A 23,377-nucleotide genomic window follows, 5' to 3' on the forward strand; every position below is an offset into this window, starting at 1 on the left:
TGCATACATTTGTTTCAATGCTCTGGGACTTTGGGCAACAGTGCTCTCCACGGTTGAAAAGCAATGATAATAGAACACCACGTGGCCACGAGGGCGCAGTGAGGGTGAAACACAGCCGTGTCTGAAGAAGAACCTTGGAGAGCATTTCAAACACTCATAGTTTTAAAAGAGATACTTACTCTTTTAAGAGTCCTATTTGGATTTTTTTTTTAATGGTAAGCTTACTAGTGTAACTATTTAGCGTTCTTAAGACACGCGTAGATAATTTCCAGTTGGCCGCATTTGAAGAATTTTAATAATTCTTTTACCTAAAGAGACATCGAGTATGACTTGTTTCAACCAGTCTCTTAATCTCCCTTAATGTCAACTGCTGTGTTCTCCCTCCGGAGTCTGAAAGTCTTGCGTCTCTGCAGCCCAGCACTTTTGTGAAAGCTATCCCTACTTTAATAAAGACAGCTGGGGCCTGACATAGAGAACAGGCTTGTGGTTGCCGAGGGGGAGGGGGGGTGGGGGAGGGAAGGATTGGGAGTTTGGGGTCAGCAGATTCCAACTATTACATATAGAATGGGTAAAAAGCAAGGCCCTACTGTAGAGCACAGGGAACTCTACTCAATATCCTGTGATAAACCATAATGGAAAAGGATATGAAAAATAAAATATATATTTATAACTGAATCACTTTGCTGTACAGCAGAAATTAACACAACATTGTAAATCAACTAGACTTCAATAAAATACATTAAAAAAAATAAAGGTAGCTGTGGCTTAAACTCTGCATTGTTAATGTACCTAAATTTCCAATATTGTTGGGATTTGGGGAGAGCCCTATACAAGGTTGCTAGTAAGATAAAGCGCATGTGAAGTAGACCCAGGAAAAGCAAGTAAGATGAGCAACATGCACATTTAAGACACATACACAGTTACAGCCCTGGGAATAGAGTGCAATGTTTAGTTAATATATTTATTACAGCAGGTCTTTAGTCATTATTGCCATGAAACATTTGTCATGAAATTTCACAAAATCCTTTCAGCTATTAGTATTAGCTTTTTTTCTTTTCATGGAGTGACACTTTGTTAATTTATGAAATATTTACAGCGTTTACAAAAAGCAAGAGACTGTCTAAAAAATTTCTTATACATACAAAATTTATACATTTATACTACTGCATTTGAGATGTCTTACTTGGTAGACCATTAAGCTAGGACATAAAATAATTTACAAAGATATATTTAATCTCTCTTAATTCACTGAAAACAAAACCATATTAGCTATAAATAGTCCTTTACAAATCATTGTAGAACACATTGTCTTTTAACTGTAGCCTTAACTTTTACAAATATACTGACTAAATGAATTAGTTCAGATATCAAATAGAACTGCATCTGAAATTGCATTTAATACTACAAAAAAAAAAAAAAAAAAAACCTGAAAAAGCAAACCGCTGGTACTTCAAGTAAAAATTTGTAGAACCAGTTTTTATGCACGCCTGGGTGGGGAGGGGTGTCGAACACCACTGAAATTGAAATGCATAAACACCATACTTTCAAGAATACGCTCAACAAATGTACATCTGCGGCTTTTATTTCAAAGGATGCTGCTCTAGTGACACATCTAGATGCTCACACATCTAGCTCACACATCCAAGATGGTCAACCCGACACTTTGGCAGATCAGCTAGTTTGACTAGAGCAACGTTTGCGAAAACATTCACGTAAGCAGCATAACGCATCCAACATCTTCAAACAGTGCTATAGAAGGGGTTTCCACCACCTGAAAATAGGTCAGAATTCTAGGCAAGCTCATGAAAGAACTTAGGAAACAGAACTGGCAATGTTAAAAACAATCAAATCATACTTAACTGGGCCCTATCAGTTTTTTTAATATAAAAATATGCTTCTCTTGGGGAAAATACTTCATATTCCAAAATTTCAAAATAATGGAAAGCTCATCTACACAGCTATTTGTCCTCAAGTCATCACACTTACGATGGTATGAAATTTGGCAATTATTTAAACCCCTTGCTTGTGGATTATGCCTTGGAAGCTGAGCTCAATTTGGTTTTGGCAGGAACACACATCTTGCACATTCGGGTTCCTTTTAGATTCACCCTAAGCAACTACTGTAAGCAGTTCGAGGTAAAGCCATTTCACAAACATATATTTTCTCCCCTTTAGTTAAAAATGTTCCGATGAGGCCCACAAAATACATATTGTACACATAGTATTTCTGAAGAGGTAAATATAATTTAAATATTATCTTTCAAAAACTGCTTTTGGAAGGTATCAGGATTTTCCAAAACCCCATCTGGGCTCCTTTCTTCCAACTGCCGTGTAGACACTGTCGTTTTCTTGCAATATGTATTCTAGAAGGCACATGTTCAAGAGTTTAAGATTATGTTAGTTCGAGTTCTACATGGAGGCAAATATTTTAACCTACTCTGTACAGAGGCCCCGAATGAAAGTCAGCTATTTCCTTTATTAGAAGTGAGTCTGCACGTGGGGCATCATTTGCGAAGGACTAGAAGGTGAGGTCGAGGAATCGGAAAGCTTGGGAGAGTTGGCGAGCTGCAGCTCCTCAAGTCGCTTTATGTACTCGTCGCGCAAGGCCAAGAGCTCCATGTAACGCTGCTCCACCGGATTTGGCTGCTGGAAAGAAGCACAGGTGTGAGTTCCCGCCTTCCGCCACCACGACACACCTTTCTGAACAAACCCGCTCGTTGTGGGTTAACACACATCGCTTCCTTCAATGCTGCATCATTTAAAAATACAGAAAAGCGCACAGATTCATAAACAAAACACCCAGCTATTTGCCACCAAGAAATAACTCACGTACACATATCCACACACATGCGTCAGCATCTTTTTAAAATGCATCAGCCCAGGCACCGCTCCAGGCTCCTGTGTCACCTAGCCCTGCCGCCCGCTTTCACTCCCAGAGGCAACAACTCTTCTCAGGTTGGCACGCAGCCTTCCTTCCCGAGCGGACTTGTGACACTTTTCCTCTCGATGAATATCCAGCAACAAGATACACCATTCTTCTCTATTTGGTGACGATTTACATCAGTGGTGGTAGTCTGTACTTATCAACCGACATTGTGATCTATTTTTCTCAAGCGGATCCCAGTTGAATTCGTTGAATGAATAAACCACAGCTGATCTATCCATTCCCAGTAGTGGGATATTCCCCACTATTATAAGCGACGCTGGGCCATCTTTGGACACATCTCCTCAGACTTGTATGTGAATGTTTCTCGAAGGAATTTTCCTGGTGGGTGGGGAAGGAATTGCCGGAGAGGACAGCATGGTCTTTTCAACTTTACTAGATGCTGCCCAATTGTTCTCTGAGGTGGGGAGATGACCTTATGCTCCCACTAGTGGCATCTGGTGATTCCTGTCGCTCTACATCCTCACTAGAACTTAGCAACGTAAGAGAAAGAGTTTTTGCCAATTTGATGAGTATCACATGGTATCTCATGGTAGCTTTAATTTGCACATCTTTTCACGTGCATGGCTGAAAGCAGTGGCTCTGACGGGCAGCCCAGTGCGAATCTCCAGTCTGCCTCTTAACAGCTGTGTGACAACTCTCTGGGTGCCTCCATTTCCCTATCTGTCAAATGGGAATTAAACCAGCCCAGACCACAGGGTTGCTATGAGACTGAAGTTAGTCAATACAGTCTGTTCTGGTACAACACTGATGTCTTTGATCGATAAATAGGGGACTGATGGCGGTACAAAGTAGAAGTTACACCAAAACACAAGGAGATTCTCCCTGGTACCAATTTAAGTACCAATTTAATACTTGGTACTTTGATTTAACACCCCTGGGATGTTAATTGTTTAAACTTTTGTACTGAGATAGAAATCACATACAGTCATGAACACAAATCTTTCAAAAATGTTCAGCTCAATGAATCTTTGTATACATATACACTAAGGTAATCACCACCCAGGCCAAAATATGCAACAGAACAGACCCTAGACTCCCTTGCCAACATGTTAAGGTTCTGAAGCGATCAAGGGCAAGCTTCTAGAAAGCTTGAGCAGTATATGAGGACGTTAAGAAAAAAGCTGAAAGTCTACACAAGTGCCTTCCTTTATGGCTAGTGGCTTCTAGAACCGTCCTGCTTTCCACTGCATTAAGCTACCTGCTGAAGCTGTGAGTGCCAACAAGCTGCAAAGACGCCACGCTGATGAAGGAGGCTATACCCTGGAGCTGACTTGTACTGGTCAGGAGAATGGTCTGTATCAGAAGCAGATGCTCTCCAGGACCTGCATCTCAGAGAAGCGGCCAGGAGCCCTGAGGTTTAAGACTGTGTATGAGTTTCCTGTGGTTGCCGTAACAAATGAACATCAACTTGATGGTTTAGAACAACAGAAATTTATTTTCTCACAGTTCTGCCCCAAATCAGGCTGTCAGCAGGGCCACACTCCCTTTGCAGGTTCTAGGGGAGGAGCCTTCCTTGCCTCTTCTAGCTTCTGGCAGCTCTAGGTTTCCTTGGCTTGTGGCCACATCACTCCAATCATTCTCTGTTTTTACATGGCCTCATCCTGTCTGTCTCTCAAATCTTCCTCTCTTCCCTTATGAGGACGCGTATCATTGGATTTAGGGCCTGACTAAATCCAGGAGGATCTCATTTTGAGATCCTGAACTTAATTATATCCATAAAGACCCTTTTCCCAAATAAGGTCACATTGACAGGTTCCAAGTGGATGTGTCTTTCGGAGGCCACCATTCACACCACTACGGGCTGCCAAGGCCTGATTGCTGCTTTCATCAGCACCCTGGTTCCAGAGGTGCACAGGTTTGCAGGGGTCTCCTCCTACCTCCTACTCCCATCCCTCCTGTAAGTCCCTGTTCTTTTTACTGCATGACTTTGCAGAATGTAAGGTGTTTCCCAAAATGCGTGTTGGCGTGAGAGCAGGAGGGTGCGGTAGAGCACCTGACGCCCAGTAAGTGCTGTGCGCCGCCCGTTACACCCTTTGCCCAGTCTTCTCTGCATGTGCTCCACCGAGGGCCGGACACTGCTCTAGGTGCTCACGACCCATCAGTGGACAAAGGAGGCCCAAATGCCCCCGTTTATGGTGTCTGTCTTCCAGCAGGGGGAGACAGACGGACAACGAAGACAATGCTGTGAGGTACACAGGATGCGGACGGTGGCGAGGACTATAGGGCAAAGGAGGCAGGCTGGAGAGGGCTGGGGACATGCTGGTTACACTCTCAACAGGGGGGCGACCAAGCAGATGCTTGAGCGTCTGGAGGCTGAGCAAGGAGCCCGGTGTGGCCACATCAGGGTGTGTGAGCGGGAGTCGTCGGCGAGGAGGCCAGGAGGTCAGAGGTCAGGCCTGGGGCGGGGGCCACACAAGGCTTCAGAGGTCTGAGGCTTTGGGCCTTGGGCTTTGGCCCCGGGGGAGGCGAGCGGCTGCCTGGACAGTGCTGAGGAGAGGAGTGCTGGCATCTGGGGGGTATATTTCACAAGGAGCACTTTGGCTGCCATGTTGAGGACAGACTAGAAGGAAGCAAGCTGAGAATCAGAGTCCAGCTGCAAGGCTCTGCAGCAACGCACAGCCCCAGGCTCGGAGGCCGCATGGGTTTCTGAAGGCCAAGCCCAGCAGGCTCTCCTGACAGCCTGCGATGAGAGAGCAGGGGAGATAAGGATGACTGTCTGGAAAACACAAGCTCACCTGTAGTGACAATCTCGACTGTGCTCATAGTGTCACAGGTATAGACACACGTGAAAGCCGACCGCACTGCACACTTTGAATGTGTACAGATTACTATATGTCAATTATACCTCAATGAAGCGGTTTGTTTTTTTGCGGTACGCAGGCCTCTCACCGCTGCGGCCTCTCCCGTTGCGGGGCACAGGCTCCGGACGCGCAGGCGCAGCGGCCACGGCTCACGGGCCCAGCCGCCCCGCGGCACGTGGGATCCTCCCGGACCGGGGCACGAACCCGCGTCCCCCGCATCGGCAGGTGGACTCTCAACCACTGCGCCACCAGGGAAGCCCGAAGCTGTTTTTTTAAAGTGGGCGGGCGGGAGGATGTAAGGATGTCAGGTTTCTGAGCAGGGCGTGCAGGATGGAGCTGCCGAGCGCTGCGAGCCAGCGGCAGGAGCAGGTCTGGGGAACGGGAGGTCTTTGTGGACGTGTGACATTTGCTGTGCCAGGACCACTTACCAGTAAACATTTACCATCAACAGTCTATTCTTTCCCCTCCGCCACCTTCTCACCCTCCCCAGTCTCCGAACCTCCATGCTCTGTTTCTGGTCTTGGCTATTTTGAAAACATTTCTTTCCCGTATGACTGTTAGAACCCGTTTGTTATTGTACCAGCAAGTACAATTAAGACAAGACAAAGAAATGAGAGGTGGGCTTCCCTGGTGGCGCAGCGGTTGGGAGTCCGCCTGCCGATGCAGGGGACGCGGGTTCGTGCCCTGGTCCGGGAGGATCCCACGTGCCGCGGAGCGACTGAGCCCGTGAGCCGTGGCCGCTGGGCTTGCGCGTGCGGAGCCTGTGCTCCGCAGCGGGAGAGGCCACAACGGTGAGAGGCCCGCGTACCACAAAAAAAAAAAAAAAAAAAAAAGAAATGAGAGGTAAAACAATCATTTTTGCCGATGACGAGGCTATAGGGTTAGAAAACTATTAGAAATAAAAAGACAGTTCGATCTAGTAATGGGTACAAAATATATAGAAGTCCTTAGTCTATAAACAAACAAAACCAATTTAGAGGATGTAATAGAAAGAAAGAGTGCATTTGTGACAGTGTATCAAAGGACACAATGATGAGAAATGAAATTTGTAGTCAAGTGACCATAAATCCCACACCTCGACGTTTCCCTTGGGGAATGAAGCATGAAGTTCTAACGTTTCTATCAGAAATGACTTAAACCCCACCCAGGTAAGCCTGTGAATGTCTGTCCTCATTGTCATCCTAAGCAAAACGGGAACTGCCCGGGGCAGCTCTGGTTCACAGCCACGTGGAGTGCAGAGGTCCCCAAAGGACAATACGTGAGTCACCAGCAGCCGGAGGTCCCACGCACGTTTACGTGACTAAATTATCCTTTGGCTTTCGGCATGAGCAACTTCCTCATATTACATAAAAGTACCAAGTTTGCTTAATCATAGCTTGTCAAATGTAAGCATCGGTCTGATAGTTTTACCACCGTAACTGCCTGTAGACCAACTGGACCGCACAACTGACTAATGATTTTTAACTGACTGGTTAAGTATATTCTTTTAGGTCTACGCTATATAATTTGCAAAGTCCTATGTGACTGGACTGTAATCTATTTCTGTATGAAATAATGTCCTGCATAATATCTTTCGGGAAACCTGATGCACTTCATTCACACTTCTGTTTCCACATTTCTTAAAGTGTTTATCATCATCGGCTTATGTTCCTGGGCGCCCCTGCCAGTCTGGGAGCTCCTTGTGGGCACAGACCACCTCTTCTTAATTTCTGGGTCCCCCCAGTGCCTGACGCATGGGAACGCTCAGTATTTGGTAGACGAAAACACAAGGTGCCGAGCAACAATAAAGACACGTGTAGGACCCTTGACGTTCAGAAAATCTATATAGAAAGGGTAAGTTATTTTCTTGGGGTAAAGGTCACAGATCCTAAAACACACCAATCAGTGTCTCAAAATAAAAACCTCAATCAAACAAATATGCATTCCTACCTGGCCCAGTTCCATTTTGCTAAGCTCTCGGAGAATAAGGGGGAGAAACACATCACAGTAAGTTCTACCAGTGATGTCCCTGCAAACTTGACTTGTCACACAATTGTTATTACCTTTGTATATCATAAATGAATTGGGTTTTTTTTGTTTGTTTTGTTTTGTTTGTTTGTTTGCGGTACGCGGGCCTCTCACTGTTGTGGCCTCTCCCGTTGTGGAGCACAGGCTCCAGACACGCAGGCTCAGTGGCCATGGCTTGCGGGCCCGGCCGCTCCGCGGCACGTGGGAACCTCCCGGACCGGGGCTCGAACCCGCGTCCCCTGCATCAGCAGGCGGACTCTCAACCACTGCGCCACCAGGGAAGCCCATGAACTGCTCTAAATGCCTGCAATTTCAAGAATTTCTCCAAGTACAAATGGGTGACGGGAGATTACAGAATCTGTACGGAAATTGTCAACATTTTCTAAAAAACAATAGTTTTTTAAAAAGCCATGATAAATATAGAAAAGGTGAAATTTATAGGACAAACAGTGCTCATCTATATTTTTTAATCAGAAAAGGAACACGCCCCATGTAACGCTGCTTAGAACCCTGTAAAAATTCCCATTTCCTCTTTACTTGATATTCCAACTGCTGGAGCTACGCTAAAGGCATTCCCTCTGTGTGCTTCTCAAATCCCAAACTAAACAAGTGAATGTTCTCAAGCCCTGGAATCTGTGACTTTCCAAAAGACTACACATTTCAACCATTATGAAATTGCAAAAGGCTTTCATGCAAGCAAGCAGAGACCTTGAAACAAGAGGGCCAGCTTAAACGTGCATTTCACCAGTGGGAAGAGAGAGCGCACACACGCTGGCGTGCGGCCAGCTGCCAGAGTGGAATAAACAAACCGAAGGACAGACTGCGCACCGGGCCCTGCTGTTGCCCGACGATTTGTAGCGGGATTAAAGCTGCTGCTTACGCAAGACTGGCCTGGGACTGCAGGGAAACGTGCAAACCTTTACAGAGAGCAATCGCAAATATTGACTATTTAGAGCACTTAGAACAAATGGCTCAGTGGACATACTTCTAAGCCCTCACAAACAGGCTGGACTTTCCTTCTGATCTTAGATGCGGTGAGGCTGGGAGAAGGGAAGGCCTGACTGTGCCTTTAATAATATGTGCAGTCTTTCGCTTCCAAAATCACCATTGCCATGTTGGACCGAGAAGTGGCCAAATGACTGTACTATCCTTTGACAGATCAATTATCTTTACTTTAGAAGTAAAGACCTTCAGTAAAGAGCACTCTGGTATTAGCTGACAAGTACATACACCTGAACAGAGAGTAGAAAATGTTCCTTTTCCTTAAAGGATCATCTCAGTCTAGTCGCTGGAAAGAACCGTCTTATGATGTCTAACAACTTATAATGATTAAAGAAAATCCTTGACAATCAAAACTCAGAAATTTTCCAGAGCTTTAAATTAGTTTACATCTTAGTAAAAAAAAAAAAAAATGTATTATTCATGTTATCAGGAAAAATGTAAGTTTAACACCAATCAAAATAAATGGTTTAGTGGGGCTTCCCTGGTGGCGCAGCGGTTGAGAGTCCGCCTGCCGATGCAGGGGACGCGGGTTCGTGCCCCGGTCCGGGAGGATCCCACGTGCCGCGGAGCGGCTGGGCCCGTGAGCCGTGGCCGCTGAGCCTGCGCCGCAGTCCGGAGCCTGTGCTCCGCAACGGGAGAGGCCACAACGGTGAGAGGCCCGCGTACCGCAAAAAAAAAAAAAAAGACAAATATCGTATGGTATCGCTTGTAAGTGGAATCTTTAAAAAGGGTATAAACGAATTTAGTTACAAAACAGAAGTAGAGTCACAGATGTAGAAAATAAACTTATGGCTACCAAAGGGGAAAGGTGGAGGGAGGGATAAATTGGGAGACTGGGAGTGACATATACACACTATTATATATAAAATAGATTACTAATAAGGACCTACTGTAGAGCACAGGGAACTCTAAGTCAATACTCTGTAATGGCCTATATGGGAAAAGAATCTAAACAAGAGTGGATATAGGTATATGTATAACAGATTCACTTTGCTGTACACCTGAAACTAACACTACATTGTAGATCAACTATACCCCAATAAAAATTTAAAATAAAATAAAAATTTTAAAAAACGTACTACATAACATTATTTAAGTCCAGAAGCAGTACTCAGTCGACATCACTGTATTTCACAATGCTACTTCACTTACTTGTTGCTTGATTCTGGGGTTCCATCTAATGTAGTAATTCACCCAAAGTTCCAAGTGACGCATACTGGCAACTGGATATAAAACTCGATTGATTTCTTTAGTGTAGAAGGGATTTTTGAACTTGTCTTTATTACTGTTTATCAGCGACCATAAAGAAACAGTTCTTTCTGTAACTTTCTAGAGGAAAGAGAAAGTGGAAAGCCTAAGTAAAAACACACCCCGGTACACAAACCATTTTGCAGGCTGCGGCAATACAGCGGAGCATCAACTTAAATCACACATGTACGTTATCCCCATAATAGCTCAAAAAGCCTTTTGCGCCTGCGAGTGCTGAGCGCCACTTCCCAATATTTGCATAGCTAATGGCTTGAAAGCCACTGTTTCTGCCTGAAGAGAGAGGGGAAGGATGCTCTAACATTAAATGCAACTCGCTGACCTCAGAAGACTATTCCTGGCTAGGGAAAACATTTATGAACAGATGGGCAGTACGCTCTTTTGAATTCAGCAGCAAGAAAAATTACCATAAGATCTCGCTGACTTCTTCCATTTTTGTGTTTGTTAGAACTACGAAATCTCAACCTGTGTCTACTTGACAGTAGGCATCTAGACAAAGCGTTATGGTAACCAAACATCCAGATGTTTAATGCATCGTATGCCGGTATCCAGATATTTGAAACACGTGGATAACTGACTTCACTGAATCTTCAATTTTCAGTCTGGTGTCCATCATCTCATACAGATATTCACATCTTCATTGTTTTTTAATCATACATTTTTACCCATTTTGATCATAAGTAGAGGAAAATCAAAACTTGAGAAATCAAAATACAAATATTAAAATTACTGAAGGCAGAACTGGAAACTCTTCCTAGTAATGACGTCAAGAAGAAAGGACCAGTAAGCTAAAACTGGGAGCTGAAAAGAACAGCTTGAAATAAGTGCCTGAAGAAAGTTTTTGAACATACACATTTTGTGAATGTGAACGGTAATAATAGCAGCATAATTTTGCCTTCCTTGGGATCCACCTAAAACGTCGTTTGTCCCTTTCTGATGCCACAGTCTACGCTGCCTTGTGTTTATTTGCATGCTTGTTTTTATTTTTATACATACACACAGTTGATTTAAAGTCAAACAGCTTGACAAGGTTTGTTATGAAAAAAGTAGTCTCTCACCTTTCTCCCCCAAGCAACTGTGTTTGATTTTTAAAATTGATTTGGTTATTTGGTACTTACCTCCGCACGTGTGAGAAACACCCTTTTCTTGCTACTTGTTGACTATAAAGTTACAGGCATTAACTCCTGACACTGGCTCCTCCCCACTCCGCTGCGCTCACACCTTCTACCCTCTGCCTCACACCCCCAGTTCACAGCGTTGCTTTGGTTACATCCATGTTTAGGGTTTAGATTGCTATGACTCAGCAAATGCTATTCCCAGGTAAGTCAGGTCTTCTCTACTCCGATTTCTTTTCCTGTACAATTTTTGGTTTTGTTTTCCTTTAATTTAACAGCTGTCTATTCTGCTTGCTTACTTCTCCTGGCATCTATCACTCATTCAACCCCAAACTCTTCCTCCAATGTCTTTGCAACTCTGATCAGGACACTGAGCACATCTGCAGTCCCCAGGTGCATCCTGGGAGGAAGGAGCTGCCCCGGCCACCCCTGCGCCATGCACCCAGCTCTCATTCGGGAAGTCTCTTCTGTTTCGCCCTCTGAGGCTTCCCTCTGGCCTCTCTGTGCTGGAGCTCCTGGCTTCCTGAACTCCATGCAGTCTTCTTTCTTGATGCCACGTGTGTCTGAGGATATGTTTGGTCTACTTCACATCTGGTTGACAGCTGGGTGGCGAGAGGATTCTAGGTTGAAACCGTTTTCCTTTAAAATTTGGAAGGCAATGCTCCGCTGACTTCTACTTTCCAATATTGCTGCTGAAGAACTCAAAGTCTTCCTTATTTCTGTTTCTTTGCAAATAACCCACTCTTCTTCTCTTTAGAAGCCTGAAGGGTCTTTCCTTTCTCCCTGGTGTTCTGAGACTTCACAAAGATGTGCTTTACTGTGGGTCTCTTCTTGTCCACTGTGCCCGGGCACTTGGTAGGCCTTTCAATGTGGAAACTCATACAACTCAATTCTGGGAAATATTCTCACATTATTCCGGTGATTTCCTGCTCTTCTTTCCCTATTTTCTCTTTCTAGAACTCCTATGATTTGGATATTGGACTCCAGAACTGATCTTCTAGTTTTCTTATCTCCATTTCCTACCTGTCTCTATGCCCTACTTTTTGGGAGACTTCAACCTAATCTTCCAACTCTTCTGCTGAATTTTAAACTTCTATTGATAGCACATTTAAAAAAATTAATTAATTATTTTTTGGCTGCGTTGGGTCTTCACTGCTGTATGTGAGCTTTCTCTAAGCTGCGGCGAGCGGGGCTACTCTTCGTTGCGGTGCGCGGGCTTCTCATCGCGGTGGCTTCTCTTGTTGCGGAGCACGGGCTCTAGGCACAAGGGCTTCAGTAGTTGTGGCGCAGTGGTTTAGTTGCTCCGTGGCATGTGGGATCTTCCCGGACCAGGCTCGAACCCGTGTCCCCTGCATTGGCGGGCGGATTCTTAACCACTGTGCCACCAGGGAAGTCCCTGATAGCACGTTTTTAATTTCAAGTTTTCTTATCTCTAAATGTTCTTTCTAAATAATATCCTGTTATTATTTCATGGTACCAATATTTTCCTATCTTTCTTGGGATATTAACTGATAGCTTCCTGTCTAGGTTTCTTCCCACCCTACATGGTAACTATTTTCTCCAAAATGTTTTATTTCTCTCCTGCTTGTTGCTATTATGTAAGCTCTGAAGTCATGAGGCTTGTCAATTTGAGCTTCACCACGGGGAACCCTAGCTGTTGGTAATCTTTAGGTCCTTCTTCTTGGGTTAGTCAGTTTCTCTAGAGATGATTCCTTCTTTTTTTTTCCCCCAAATTGAAGTGTAGTTCACATACCATAAAATTCACCATTTTAAAGTCTACAATTCACTGGCTTTCAGTACTTCCCCAATGTTGTCCAGCTGCCACCTCTATGAAGTTCTAAGACATTTTCATCACCCCCAAAGGAGATCCTGTGCACATGAAGAGGCCACTCCCCATCCTCCCCGCCCTCCAGCCCTTGGCAACCACAAATCTGCTTTCTGTCTCTATGGACTCGTTTTTCTGGACTTTTCATATAAGTGAAATCATACAGTATGTGCCTTTTGTGTCTGGCTCCTTTCACTTAGCATGTTTTCAAGGTTCATCCGTTTGTGGCATGGGTCAGAATGCCGTCCTTTTGATGGCTGAATAATACTCCGCTGAATGGATAGACCACATTTCGTTCATCTAGTTGTCGGCTGGTGGGCAGTGGGGTGGTTCATGTTCCAGGAACATCTGTGTCTACGTTTTTGTTTCAACCCGTTTTCATTCCTCTTGGGTACATACCACTAGCAACATCAAAGGGTTCCATTTTCTCCCCATCCTTGCCAACAGGCTCTCACCTGAAGGATAAGGACGTGCCGCCAGAATGCTGGGAGTGAGCAGGGGACATGGGCTGGGTGTCTCACAGACCAGCTCTTTCCATTCACCTCATCCCCTGAGGACACTCAGGTCCCCAGCCCGGATACCTGCTCTCACCCTCTCTTGAGAAGAAACCTCTGTCCTTAACTCCGGAGACAAGTGGAGGTGATCTGGGGAAGCTACGTGCTTATTCTAACCAGACCCTCCGGTTATCAGCTTACCCTTCCCTCTTTTGCCCCAGAACCCCTGAGGCACATGCGGTTGCTGCGATGCAAAGTGGCCTGGTTCTTGGCTTCCCCGCTGCTCGTTTGCGAGTCACTTTTCTCAAGTAAAGTTATTTCCCACTTATCTACTAAGTTTCCAGCTTCCAAGTTTGTTGCTGTGTCTCCTTCCTTATTTCCCCCTGTTCTTGTGGGTTTATGCCTTTCAAAAAAATTTTCCTTACTGACATTTTTATGGCATTTTGGGAGGGTGACCTTGCATGCCTTTAACAGCCATTCCTACTCCAATAGCCAAGATATGGAAGCAACCTAACTGTCCATCAACAGATGACTGGATAAAGAAGACGGGCTAGGGGCTTCCCTGGTGGCGCAGTGGTTAAGAATCTGCCTGCCAGTGCAGGGGACACGGGTTCGAGCCCCGGCCCGGGAGGACCCCACGTGCCACGCAGCAACTAAGCCCGTGCGCCACAACTACTGAGCCTGCGCTCTAGAGCCCGCGAGCCACAACTACTGAGTCTGCGTGCCACAACTACTGAAGCCCGCGCGCCTAGAGCCTGTGCTCTGCAACAAGAGAAGCCACCGCAATGAGAAGCCCACACACTGCAATGAAGAGTAGCCCCCGCTCGCCACAACTAGAGAAAAGCCTGCATGCAGCAACGAAGACCCAATGCAGCCAAAAATAAAATAAATAAAGTAAAAATAAATTTTAAAAAAAGAAGAAGATGATGTGCTATGTATATACAATGGAATATTACTCAGCCATTAAAGAATGAAATAATGCCATTTGCAGCAACACGGATGGACCTGGAGGGTATTATGCTAAGTGAAATAAGTCAGACAGAGAACGACAAATACTGCATGTGTCCACTTATATGAAGAACCTATAAAACCAAAGTGAGCAAATGTAACAAAACAGAAACAGACTCACCAATATAGAGAACGAACTAGTGGTTACTAGCGGTAGCGGGAAGGTGGGAGGAGCAAGATAGGGGTGGGGGATTAAGACGTACAAACTATTAGGTATGAAATAGATAAGCTATAAGGATATGTAGCACAGGGAAATATAGCTGTTATTTTGTAATAACTTTAAATGGAGTATAATCTATAAAACTATTGAATCACTGTGTTGTATACCTGAAACTTATACAAAATTGTAAATCATCTATACCTCAACAAAAAAGTCACTCCTACTCCCTGAAGGCAAAGTCAATGTCTTACCCCTGAAATAAACACCACACACTCAATAACCCCTGGTTGAAGTGAAAACGCCCAAGCTTGGGGTACAGAATAAGAAACTTTGCATTAACCACAAACCAAGCTATCAAATTCTTTGTTATTTCACAGCAGACTAAACACATTTTGGTGAGTCTCTAACTAAAAAGATGTTACACACTCACCTGTTTCTCTCGGGCAGATTCACAGTTGTATAAGAAAGTACCAAAACGGCAACTATACAGATGATCCAAAATTGTAATCAAAAACCGTTCATTGAATTCAAAAGCTGTAGGAAACTAGACAAAAACAAACAAGCAAACAATGCATGAAAACTTGGGGCTGATCTCGCATAGAGCTGAGAAGAGGCGCATAAATGTTCCAGGAGGACAGCTGAGGCTGTGGTCTGCGGCATGCTACAGCTCACCTGTTGGTGCTTTGCACAGGGCTGAAGAGCTTAACTGAGCGTCAAGGAAAGGAATAAAGAGGAAAAAAGGGAAAATAAGCCCATTTTCTGGGCTCTCCTGAGTGTATAGGACACACAGGATGGTTTAATTATTTATGGTAGTGTAAGGTAGCAGACACAGCTATGTACAAATGCCAGCGTAGGATAAACTGGAAAAGACGACTTGCTATTATTGTCAATTACGCTGCTCCTCCACTAGCAGAGAGAGTACAGTTAAGTATTAAAATTTAAAAACTTTATTATGAAAAATCCCAGTCAACATAAATAGTAGTGAGAATAAAAAAAGTGAACCCCGTGTACCCATCACCCGGCTTCAACAATTATTTGCACATGGCCAAACTTGTTGCATCTCTATCTCTACCCTGTGTTACTCTGAGGCAAATCCCAGATATTATATCAAAATATTTAAACATTAAGTCAGACGTATTTTCATCCTAATATCTCTTACCTGTTTTGACATCTGCCATACACAATCAATAAACTGGAGAAAAATAGGAGATCGGTCGGCGTCGGCATGGTTTTTATCGCCATGACCTATTCTCTGAAAGGAAGTGATGATTTGTTTTAATCTCTGGGTACAAAACTAAGGAAGCATATAACTCACAAAATGTGACAATCACAACTCAGCAATCGGATTTCCAAACGCCAAGCTTCTCAGAGAGTGACTAGTATTTTTTTCCCCCGTGGCAATACAGAAAATAACGTATGGTTTCAAAATAATGGAAATTAAGTATATAAACTTCTATAATATATCAATACAAACTGAGAAAGCATCATGATGCTATGTGAACATGACAACTTCTTTATCTGATTGGAATTTTGTACAAGTCATGGGCAGCTGCAGGTAGAGTTAAGTTACCAGTTGCTAAGGGACCAATCCCAAAGTTTCAAGTCTTGAAACCGTGTCCAAAAGGGTGTGATTATTATAATTAAAAGTTCTTTAAAAAAAGGTTCTTTCTCAAAAACAAGACAAAAACCTCACCATTTATTCATTTCCTAAACAATGACTCTTTCTACTTGACGACGCTATTCACACTACTTGTGTTGTCTATGGATTCTCTTCATGGGAACCATGTGGGGAACTTGTTCAAAATGCTTATTCATGGGCCTTCCCTGGTGGCGCAGTGGTTGAGAGTCCGCCTGCCGATGCGGGGGACGCGGGTTCGTGCCCCGGTCCGGGAAGATCCCACGTGCTGCGGAGCGGCTGGGCCCGTGAGCCGTGGCCGCTGCGCCTGTGCGTCCGGAGCCTGTGCTCCGCAACGGGAGAGGCCACAACAGTGAGAGGCCCGCGTACCGCAAAAAAAAAAAAAAAAAAAAAAAAAAAAAAAAAAAAATGCTTATTCAAAGGGTGTCTGGAAACAAGACACCCTTTTAATAGGAAATTTAATTTTAATAGGTTCTTTAAGAAAATAGGAAATAGGAATTTTAATAGGTTCTTCTGGTTTTCAAAATGTCTATCAGAGAATAGTAAAAGCCTCAACACAAAGTCTAGCATTTCTACAAAATATTTGGCTCTGATAGTTATAATATTAGTTGAGAAAGGAGTATCTTCCTTCTTTTGCACAATTTCAATTTAAACACTTTTTGTATTACTTTCAAGCGAAACTGTAAATAGCGCAGGTGGACACACATGTCTCCTAAAAAGACTGGCTAGACCCAAGGCGTCACACATTTTCAGACCTGCAGAGTGTTTTTTATTACACTCCTCAGATTTTCTTTTTAAAAGGAAATCACTGGTTTCACAAATAGTTTTTTTAATCCCAGATGGTGGTGATCAGACATTTAAAAAACTAGCTTTATTGTTGTTTACTTACAGATGCAAATTTATGTCCAAAACTGATCCATTCTTTTTGGACCAATATTTCAAAGCCCTCAATGCTCCGGTAGTAACTGTCCAACAGCAGCATGGCCAGGGACGTCAGCTGGGCAGTCCTGTCCCACCCGTCGCTGCAGTGCACCACCACCGAGCTCTTCCCTGAAGAAACCCTGTCTGCGACCTGGATGGCTCCCGTCAAAACGAGCTGCCAAAGAAAAACATGTGCGTCAGCAGCTAGCTGGAAGGGACTGCTTACATTTGAACTTATAGCTTTTTAGCCCTAGTTAAAGTTCGTTTTAAAATACTATTAACGTCTAGAACGGAAAGAGTTCTGAAAATGGAAGGCCAGAAGCTGCAGGGTCTGTTGCTTTTCTTCTACAGAAACTGCCTTCGAATGCAAGTAGGTATTAAAAAACAAGACAAATACACGAAAAGCCAAACTGCCATTTCAAGCTTTGTTTCACAAATGTGATTGTACGAGTTCACTAGGGCTGTCGTAACAAAGTCACACAGACTGGGTGGCTTAAATGACAGAAATGTATTATCTCCCAGTTCTGGAGGCTGGAAGTCCAAGATCAAGGTGTGGGCAGGGTCATGTTCCCTCTGAAGGCTCTAGGGAAAGACCTGTTCCAGGCCTATCTCGAAGCTTCTGGTAGTTCCTTGCCTTCTGGCAGCATAACTCCAATCTTCACATGGTATTTTCCCTGAGCATGAATCTGTGTCCCAACTTCCCCTTTTCATAAGGACACCAGCCTTATTGAATGAAGGGCCCACCCTACTCCAGTCACACCTCATCTTAACCAATCACATCTGCAGTGACCCTATTTGCAAATAAGGTCACACCCTAAGGAACTGGGGGTCAGGACGTCAACATATAAACTTCCCAGGGAGGACACAATGCAACCAATAACAGTGATCACATTAGAAAAATCACTGGCCCAAGAGGTCCAGTCTAGACCTTAAAGGCATGATACAATGGAAATCACCTTCTGGCCTTTAAATTGACAAGACATGAACTCTTATGTGGCTCATAAATAGCAGAATCCTTACCTACAGATAAACTGACAGCCTCTAGTAGAAATTTGAGACCTAGCAGTGACTAAATGTATGCATACAAAGAGCTACTGCTCTGATGTCATTTTTTGATGATTTAAGTCTTTACAGAAGTGTACTTTACAAACAGTAGAATTTATCTGTAAGTGTACACTTCGATAAGGTTTAATAAATGTATACAGCTTTGCGACCATCACCACCATCCAGTGGCAGAGCAGTTCTGGGCGCCAATCTGCTCCCACCCTCAGCCCCAGACAACCACCGATTTGCTTCCTGTCTCTACAGTTTTGCCTTTACTAGAAATTCCATAGAAACGGAATTCTACATTAGGTGGTCTTTTATGTCTGGCTCCTTTCACTCAGCATAATGTTTTCGAGGTTCATTCATGTTGTAGCCTGTGCTGGTTAGGCTCCATGACCAAAGGCCTGGGTTTGAAACCTCATTCCATTTTTAACATGTCTCTCGTCGAGCCAATCACATAACTGTGGTTCTTTTCTTGCTCAAGTGAGGGGTGAATGGTACCCCCAACCAGTATATTCACCTTTTCAGACCTGTGTGGTTATTCCCTTTAAAAAATTAAACCCACCTACACAGTGGTTAAGAATCCACCTGCCAATGCAGGGGACACGGGTTCGAGCCCTGGTCCAGGAAGATCCCACATGCCACGGAGCAACTAAGCCCGTGCGCCACAACTGCTGAGGCTGTGCTCTAGAGCCCGCGAGCCACAACTACTGAGCCCACGTGCCACAACTACTGAAGCCACCGTGTCTGGAGCCCGTGCTCCGCAACAAGAGAAGCCACCGCAATGAGAAGCCCGTGCACCGCAATGAAGAGCAGCCCCTGCTCGCCACAACTAGAGGAAGTCCGCATGCAGCAATGAAGATCCAACACAGCCAAAAAGTAAATTAATAATAATAAAAAAATTTAAACCCACCTAAACTGTATCTTTTTGCTTTGTCTATAAACGCCCTTGAAGAGCCATTCTCAAAATCTACAGAAAAGTTATAAAGGTACTACAGAAGGTTCCCATATACTCGACACAATTTCCCCTGTTATTGCCATCTTAGCATTGTATGGTACAGCTGTCACAACTATGAACCAATATAGATATATTATTAAATTATTAATAAACTTAATTTTAATAAACTTAATTTTAAGGCCATGCTTTATTCAGATTTCCTTAGTTTTTACCTACCCAGGATACCATATCACATTTAGTTGTCACAATTAGATTTTCTGCAATTCATTTTTGAGGATGATAAATTATGGGAAAAAAAACGAAAGTTCGAGAGACTAACTAAAATTATAACTCCTATCAAGTTGGAAAATAAATTTTGACTAGAAAACACTCTATCTTAATAATTCACCTATTTAAGGTTGGCTTTTTGTTTGTTTATAGACTAAATGGTGGCTTCTAAAATTGTTAGTTCCCTCACATAACGTCAAGTATTTTTTTAAAAAAATTATTATTTATTTTATCTATTTATTTTTGGCTGTGTTGGGTCTTTGTTGCTGCGCACGGGCTTTCTCTAGTTGCAGCGAGTGGGGGCTACTCTTCGTTGTGGTGCATGGGCTTCTCATTGCGGTGGCTTCTCTTGTCATGGAGCACGGGCTCTAGGCGTGCAGGCTTCAGTAGTTGTGGCACAAGGGCTCAGTAGTTGTGGCTCATGGGTTCTAGAGTGCAGGCTCAGTAGTCGTGGCGCACGGGCTTAGTTGCTCCACGGTATGTGGGATCTTCCCAGGCCAGGGCTCAAACCTGTGTCCCCTGCACTGTCAGGCAGATTCTTAGCCACTGTGCCACCAGGGAAGTCCCAAATTCGAGTACTTTTAAAAGAATGGAGGTTTTTGATGCCTCTATCAAGGTGAAGGATTGAATATAATAAAAACACAAGACTCATTCTTTAAACAAAGTCAATTTGAGGTAAGTTTCAATAAAAACAATTGCTCTAGGTTCTTGAGGGCCATACCCAGTAATGGCTCAATAACAAATTATCTACTCCTAAATAAACCTGGATGAAAGGCTCAACTATTTGCTATTGACAAGTTGGAAAGTGACATCTCTACAAACTCCAAAAAGTATTCTGGAGATAATATTGTGAAATCTTTAATTTAGGTAAGCAAATTGTAAAGAAACACAAAACTGTCAAATGTAGAGCCTTATACAACAAATATTTTCTCTCTCACTGTTCAGTTTTTTTTTTAATTTAAGGAATCAAAACAATTTCCTGATCCACTAAACCATTACTTTCTTTTTTATATATGTGTATCTTTTATCAAAAAAATATACTTGCCTTGATATGTTCCAACCAGTGAGTAGATTCTAAACTGGACAACCAGTGAGATTCTTCCACATTAGGATAAACAATGTCTTTGACTTTTTTCAAAGATTCCCGCATGACGTGAATGTTATGAATGTCTAAGAAGAAAAGTTCGGCGTTATGATATGCATCATCACTTTCATATCCTCCTCCTGTTGCCTAAGAAACAATAAGATACACAAAACAGTAAGTTGGGTTTTCTATTTCTTCAGTAACTTACACAAATATTTCAAAGGTTTTTGGCCCTCCGAATCTCAACCTAGAAACTTGCAACTTAGATCCAATAATTGATGCGACCTGACTTCCTATCTGACACTAGGCCTCAACAACATTAGTCACACTTTGAGCTAGGGAAAAAGATGGCGAGCTGGCAATTTCCTGAGGACCTGTATTTGCGAGAAAAAATCATTTTCAAAATGTTCTATAATTACTAGCTCTTCTTCCGGATCTGGAAAGGCAAGAGCAGGTTCTGAATGGCGGTTGTCCTCCATCGGATTTTAACAGTACTCTTCAGGGGCAGGCTCCCATGGGACTGGATGGCCTAGAGGAAAACGACGGGCTTTGGAGACAGACAGACCCAGGTCGATAGCTCAGTTTCAGCCCCTCTTTGCTGTGTGATCTGGGGCAAGGCACTTAACCTCTCTGTGCCTCAACGTGGTCTCCTGTAGAACAGGGGATAATACTATCTAGGTCTCTTAAGATTAAAAGGAGCCAGGCTCTATGACAGCTAACACCAGCCACCATTTAATGAGCCCCTCTGACATCCCGGATACTGTGATTCTTGCTTTACATAATTTTATCTAACTCTTACAACAATGCTGCAAGACAGGTATTACTATCTCCATTTTGAAAATGAGAAGAGATGCTATTTACCCCCAAAGTCAGAGGTAAGCAGCAGAATTTAAGTCACCTGACTTCACAGCCTGAACCTTTTCTAGTGCCCCATGACTGTCTGTGTGCTATGCAAACACCAGGGACAGCGCTGCACGTGGTGGGCCCTCGAGGGACAAAAGGTTTCAAGCCAAGCGGGGAGGAGATGGCTACCACCTGCCGTGGCGCCTACCAGCATCCACCCACTAGGGTGGGTGTCGCTTCCCTTTCACAGGGTTGTGAAGATGCCCGTTTTCCAGGAAGACAGAAAGAAATGCTCCGGCTTTGTTTAGGAACCTGGCTGCATTCTGCTTAATGCTTTAAAATGCCACGGAACATGTGGCCTCTGGCCTTTTAAGAAAAAGTTAAATTATTCAGGGACCCGCCAAGAAAGCAAGCTGAAATGGAAGGATGCTAATTAACATCATAAAAACATATGAATATGTAAACTCACCAGTAAAGGTAAGTAAACAGTCAAAAGCCAAGTTGTACTATCTTGGCAGTGCCCGCAGGGAACGGACAGACAAGCGACATGCCTGCCATTGCCATGGAATACCTCTTTTCTTTTAATTTACAATAGAAGGAATATAAACTTGTAGCTCGGGACAGAGGGGCCAACACATCCTATGGGTTTTTTTTTCCAGGGTTAGTCACAGAGAAGGTTTCCTGCAGTAGAAATAAGGCTACCACTTGAACTTCAAACCTGGAGACCTATGTACAAGCCAGAGGCCTTGATCTCCACAGACTCTAGGTAAGAAATTGTATCTTATTTAGACAGAAATGTGTTTTTAAAGCTTGCTACAAATGGCATCAGTAGTAAGTAGACAATAAATGTTCACTTTGTTGTTTTTAAATAGTTACCAGCTAATGAATCCATACACAGATGGGTCATATTCCCCTCTCCTTGGTTACCCCTACCTCAGGGAATAACACCTTGCAGCTGCCATCAGAGGTCACAACAGAGGTGCACCTATCCACCCTGGCAGTCACTGTTGTGAACTGGATCTGCAAGCCTCTCACGCGAGGAGGACACGCGTTACCCTCCCACGGACACGTGACCTGTTTCTCCGTACATGTGGTTTGTAAACAGTTAGCGATTTTCAAAGACATTCCTAACTCTGGAGTTTCTTTCATAGATCACTGAAGATGACACGAGGAAAAAGTAATCATTCATTGCCAAAGTTTCTGCCAAAAACAGACATTAACACAGTCCCACTTTAATTCATCACAGGCTGCTGGATCTTATCTGCCTCTAGGTTTCCTTTGTTTTTTTGTTTAATTTAAAATGGTGCAATGTTGCTTGTTACATATGGGGTTGTAAATTTCTAAATATCCACAAGGGCAGAACAATTAGGTCCGAAGAGGAGAGAATTCAGAAGGGTAAAAATCAATTAGTCAAGCATCGACTGAGTTCCCAAAAGTTCAAATTCCACATCTCTGATTAGTTTTGAAGTTTTCTTTTCAGTTCTCTTCAACAAAAAAGAACAACCCATGTTACCTAGTACAACCACGTACACAGCCTGTTGCTATGGATACAGATGATTAGGAAGACACAGCCAAGGGAGGAGGGGAACCTGAGTGTGTTTTTTTAGAGAATGATGCACAGATCTTTCAAGCCTAGGTTTTTTCTCTTAATTTTTTCCTTCCTTTCATTCCTAAATGCACTAGAAACACAGGCATATTTCCCGAGTGTTAAAAAGACATTCAAGAATTCTACTGCTACAACAATGAGCTTTAGAGTTAATATAATAAAGTTATTCATTTTAATACATTTTATATATTTTAAAATATTCTTTCTAAATACCCCATTTTAATGTTATATGACACCTGTTTCAGGCTAAATGTATACATGTTAATACTTCATTTTATACACGTAGTCAACTCTGGATTATACCTGAAGGATAGCAGGAACAGAAATATAAAGGTAAGGATAATACGACAAGATATTCATATTTAGACTTAATTTCCTAAATGTTGTCTTATA

The 23,377-nt window shown here is 43.4% G+C and overlaps 1 protein-coding gene across 4 annotated transcripts in view; it reads right to left on the minus strand.

Annotated features, from left to right (window-relative positions):
• Positions 1–646: 646 nt before the first annotated feature.
• MTM1 (myotubularin 1) overlaps positions 647–23,377 on the minus strand; it is a 97,565-nt gene continuing 74,834 nt past the window's right edge. For 2 of the 4 annotated variants that reach the window (XM_067023077.1, XM_067023078.1), the window contains 6 exons: positions 20,497–20,682; positions 17,151–17,357; positions 15,785–15,877; positions 15,056–15,169; positions 9,910–10,086; positions 926–2,646 (listed from right to left, as the gene is read on the minus strand). In XM_067023077.1, coding sequence (XP_066879178.1) covers positions 2,479–2,646; positions 9,910–10,086; positions 15,056–15,169; positions 15,785–15,877; positions 17,151–17,357; positions 20,497–20,682 — 945 coding nt within the window. In that variant the 3' untranslated portion in view covers positions 926–2,478. Of the gene's footprint in view, positions 2,647–9,909; positions 10,087–15,055; positions 15,170–15,784; positions 15,878–17,150; positions 17,358–20,496; positions 20,683–23,377 lie in introns of all 4 variants that reach the window. The other 2 variants (XM_059051108.2, XM_067023076.1) reach the window with 2 other exon arrangements.

Source organism: Kogia breviceps, chromosome X (genome assembly GCF_026419965.1).
Source record: "Kogia breviceps isolate mKogBre1 chromosome X, mKogBre1 haplotype 1, whole genome shotgun sequence".
NCBI classification, from domain to species: domain Eukaryota; kingdom Metazoa; phylum Chordata; class Mammalia; order Artiodactyla; family Physeteridae; genus Kogia; species Kogia breviceps.